Source organism: Salvia hispanica, chromosome 4, assembly GCF_023119035.1.
Source record: "Salvia hispanica cultivar TCC Black 2014 chromosome 4, UniMelb_Shisp_WGS_1.0, whole genome shotgun sequence".
Lineage (NCBI taxonomy): Eukaryota > Viridiplantae > Streptophyta > Magnoliopsida > Lamiales > Lamiaceae > Salvia > Salvia hispanica.
Genome location: NC_062968.1, coordinates 5,242,444 through 5,247,169, shown reverse-complemented (window position 1 = coordinate 5,247,169; position 4,726 = coordinate 5,242,444). Strand labels below are relative to the sequence as shown.

The 4,726-nt window shown below is 39.9% G+C and overlaps 1 protein-coding gene across 1 annotated transcript; it reads right to left on the bottom strand.

Annotated features, from left to right (window-relative positions):
- Positions 1 to 3,747, bottom strand: LOC125218769 (lipoyl synthase, chloroplastic-like). The gene is made up of 6 exons (XM_048120525.1): positions 3,149 to 3,747; positions 2,006 to 2,096; positions 1,626 to 1,783; positions 830 to 1,001; positions 428 to 538; positions 1 to 231 (listed from the first exon to the last, which is right to left on the bottom strand). Exons 1-6 carry the CDS (start codon positions 3,577 to 3,579, stop codon positions 154 to 156), a joined length of 1,041 nt encoding a protein of 346 aa, XP_047976482.1. The 5' UTR covers positions 3,580 to 3,747; the 3' UTR covers positions 1 to 153.
- Positions 3,748 to 4,726: the final 979 nt, after the last annotated feature.

Here is a 4,726-nt window from a genome sequence, read left to right as displayed (position 1 = left end):
TTCATAAATAACAATAAACAATATCTGCATCAAAAATTTTGGGATCCATGTGATTACATACTCAAATTATGAATTGGAATTGCTAGCGCTACAATACAAAGCTTATCTATAATTGGCAGCCAAAGAATTGAGGTCCTACAATGTGTTGGTAGGTTACGCAGATCCATTTTTGGTCTTCTCCTTTACCATAGTCTTGATAAACAGCTCTCCCGCCCTGTACGATGATCGAACCTAGAACACGAACAAGAATGTTAAACTGATACTACTTGCTTCAAAATTTGCTCTAGTGCCAGTATAAAGAAAATAACAATTGGTACTTTCTAATGAATAAGATACACAGACAAGTATCTTGATGGAAGTTTCAGCATGAGCAGAAACAGAAAAATGAATATTCTCCAACGAAAATGAGGATAAAAATGTAGTTTACCAAGGGTCCACTGGCAACATAACGGAAACCAATTGACTCTCCATAATCTTTCCAGAAAGCAAATTTTTCTGGGGTAACATACTCCTTGACTGTAAGATGTAATGGAGTAGGCTGCATGAAACAGATTGCAATTTGGTGTTAGTTCTTGCGTATGTGCTTCCGTTTGAAGAAACTAGTTGTATGACAAATGACTACAGGGATAATCGGCTAAACAAGCACCATCAAATTAAGAGTTCTGGGGTTATTTATTTCTTAGGGCGACTTAATAGAACTCGGGAGCTTTTTACTTGAATCAGATAAATGAATTGCAACTCCATATCATTATAGATAAAACAAACGGAAAAGTTTCATTTTATCATCTCTGAGAAGTACTATCATGGACAGCTCATTAGCTCTGCTCACCTGTAAGTATTGTCCTAGAGTCAAAATGTCAACATCAATCGCCCTTAAATCAGCCATTGCTTCCTTCAATTCATCATCACTTTCACCAAGTCCTAACATAAGAGATGATTTTGTTATCATCCCTTCCTTGTCGAGCTTTGCGTGTTTCAAAACTGATAAACTTTGCTCATATCTGTAACATTTGACCAAATATATATTACTAATATAAAAAAATGTGTCAAAGTACTACTTTACCATCAGTATTACTTTAATAAAAAGAAACTACTTGGGTTTTTGTTTCAATGTTGAACTTAGTTTCTTGAAAATAAGTCGAAAGATGGTGGAAAGGGTTCTTCATCGGGTTAACAAATGGAAGGTACACCTGTGAGATATTTCAAAAGGTGATAAGTTTTCACTATGGGATATTTAATTGGGTGAGCTATGCTTTACGAGAGAAGCGCACAGCGCTCAAAAGATTCCAAAGCACCGGTAGGCAGAGGGAAGGAAAGGAGAAACAAGAGAACAGAGAAAAATAAATGGAACAAGAAGTTGAGGCAAATGCATTAAAAGACTGAAGACTCTTTATAATTTCATTCTTGCAAGAGAAATACAACTGAAATTAAATACTCCGTATATGCTTAGTGCACACAGGTACTTCCTAGACATATTGGCTTGATAACTTCAAATGCCAGCTACTCAACCAAGGACTTAGCAGCTTCAATAAATATGTTTACGAAATCACCAAGTTTCCTCTCAATCATGAACTGACAAGGATTCTCTGAAATTTTTAAAATAATACCAAGACAAAGTCACTTACCCAGCCCTAGGATCCCTTACTATCCGCTGCAGTCGTTTCACAGTTTCAACATTGTGAGCAAACACATCTAATCCTGAGTGAACAAGCGTGGATACAGCCTCTAGATCACCTCGAAAATCTGATGTTAAACACTCAACCATGATTTCAGGACTAAGTGCCTGCCAAAAAAAGTTAGCTCCATGTTAGATTTACTCAAGAGTGGTCATCTTCACATGAACTGAATGCTAACTACAAAGACAAGTACTAGACTTTTCCATGCGTGTTACAAGTACTAGACTTTTCCATGGGTGTTATCAAATATACACATATGCACCTATGAAGCAACCATTGTAACACTTGGTTCCTACGAGATTTAATTCTACTAAAGACACATAACAAACCTTCATTGCTTTCACTGTTTCAGCAAAATGGCCACTTCCACCATCAGGTATATCATCTCGGTCCACGCTGGTGAGGACAATATAATCTACACTGGAAAATAAAAGCAAGGCAACTGAAATTAGGGATGCCGTGTACAACTCTAAGTAACCCTTAACTACATATACATCTGATTATATATGCTTATGTATTAAAATAAAACAAAAGGAGGTTTTTCAATTCAAGATCTAAAAACATATCTCTCCATGGCCCCAGTACTGCGTACGCTATGGTCAGCCTGTGATACATGCTAAGTCTCTTTGAGATAGTAAGATTCATTGTTTGTTGCAGTCATAGCAGAAGAAAAACATACTTTACCTTTTTACTAAATAAAGGAACTAACACAATTACTTAATCATTTTGTTCAACTAAAAATGTCCAAAAAGCTGATTCCTTCCGGTTCCAACTTTTAGGTCATTCAAGATATTGCTACTGGTTAAATATATATCATTCCCTATATATTGCTGGCACCAAGTAAGTTCTCCATACACCAAGGAAGAAGAGGTTGATGGATTCATTTCATTATTGCCTTCAATGAATAGATTATACAATAGCATAAGCACCCAAGATTTGGCAAAGTCGTGGCAGAGAGTAACAAATCTCCTACTTAATAACAATTAACACAATCGATATGCAACCTTTTCTCATGCACACACTTAGTTATACAAAGTCCATCCAGGCTTATACGCTCCCAAATCAATCCGAATCACATTAGAGTCCCTGACTAATTGCACTACTAAAAAAGCAAACAAGTGGAGAGTAACCAAAAAAAAATTCATGTGTAAGGCCCACAATTCACACGATTCGCTGGGCTTGTTAAAGTAGTTTCACATTAGCATCCAACTCAAATACAAATTCCTATACATTCTTCTCCCTTCTTTGAAACTGATAATATGCTATGCTACCTTTTACACATGGAACTCACATCACAAAAGATGAATTCATGCAATTGCTCTATTGCCAACCAGAACTCCTCTAATATATTGGCCTTTTGCAACAAAATTTGTAAAACAATCAAACTGAAAGGAGCGATTATCAAACATGAAGCAGCATAGCTGAATTCACACAGTAAATTGGAAACGGGAAAAGCGAAGAGCATGAATTACCCCCAACTGGCAATAGCCTTGGCAGTATTATAGGGCTCCATAGGATCGGGCGGCGACGGGTTCCTACTCGTCTTCACAGCACAGAAACGGCAGCCCCTAGTGCAGGTGTCGCCGAGCAACATGATGGTGGCGGTGGAGATGCCGTCGCTGCCGCCGTTCCAGCACTCCCCAATATTAGGGCACTGCGCCTCCTCACATACAGTGTTGAGCTTGAGCCTCGACAGCGATTCCTTGACCTCGTCGTACTTTTCCCCCTGAGGCGCCTTCTGCCTCAGCCAACCCGGCTTCTTCACATTGGGGTCCCGCCCCGTGTAGGGGAGCGGCGGCGCTTTCTGCTCCAATTGACAGCGGATGGTGGACTTGGTGAGGGTTTTGGGTCTGGAGATTGGTAAGGGAGGCGGAGGCGCCTTGGAAATGCATCGGTGAATCATTGTGATTAGGGATCGAGGAGGAATGCGTGATGGATTAATTTGGAAATGCGGCGGAGGAATCCAAGTACGTTTCCGGCATTGGAATCTCCGTCGATGCTGTTGTAGTTGGGATTTTGTTTGCCTCTCTCTATTTTTAATTCTTTTTTTTTGGCGTGGTGTAGATCTCTTCTAAAACATTCATATTTCATACCGTCATTTTAAAATTTTAACTATTAAGGCCATCCACATTGATTCATTAATCATTTCAACCGTTAATTATTTATTGACTCACTCTACTTTTCATCTCATCTATTAACTAAAAGACAATATCGGCATCCTTCCATCTCTTAACCATTTCATCCCTTAACTGTTCATTCAATTTCATTTTTTATTTTTAATTCTAATAAATTCAATTAATAAAAACACACTTCATTAAATAAAATAAAAATTACAATTTAAAAGCCAAAAAAATTAAAAAAATACATAATTTAAAATCCTAAAAAAATATATATATAATTAAAATACTAAAAAAATAAAAATACATAATTTAAAATACCCTAAATTAAATTATAGAAACTACTCTGCCGGCGAATCATCCCCGAAGTCGGTGGCGGTGCATCCAAGTTAGATCGAGACCGAATACCAAGTTGAGCTCTCATATGCTCAATGTCGTCCAAATGGGCTTCATATTGGGGAGGCGTCATTTTTGAAGTGTCAGCCACCGTGGCGAGCAGGTACATGGACATTAGGGTGTTCGAGCCCGTGCCCGTGCCCGAGCCCGCCTGGCTTGATTCACCGCGGCCCCTCCCCCTCCCCGTCGCTCTAGCCGCCTTCGCCGCCTTGGTCCCTTGCGGTCGACGTCGAACCGGAAGAGCCCCCTGCATCATCGGTTGGCGTGCCCTCAACCTCTTGTGAGATGTTTCCTGAGCCGCCCCCACTAGACGAGTATTGGCCACTCGTCGTGTGCTTCGTGCGTTTCAAGCTCGAGCTCGAGCCCGACTGGACACCGCCAGCCCACCTTTCAAGGTGGTGGACTTGCGACAAACATCGACATGCTTGAAATCTTTACCGGTGTCGTGTTTAAAGACCTGCAACGCCGCTCTCAGAATGTCGGCTCCACTGGCTCCACTTTGGTAATTCATCGCTTCTTCCCTGTATATCGCGCAAA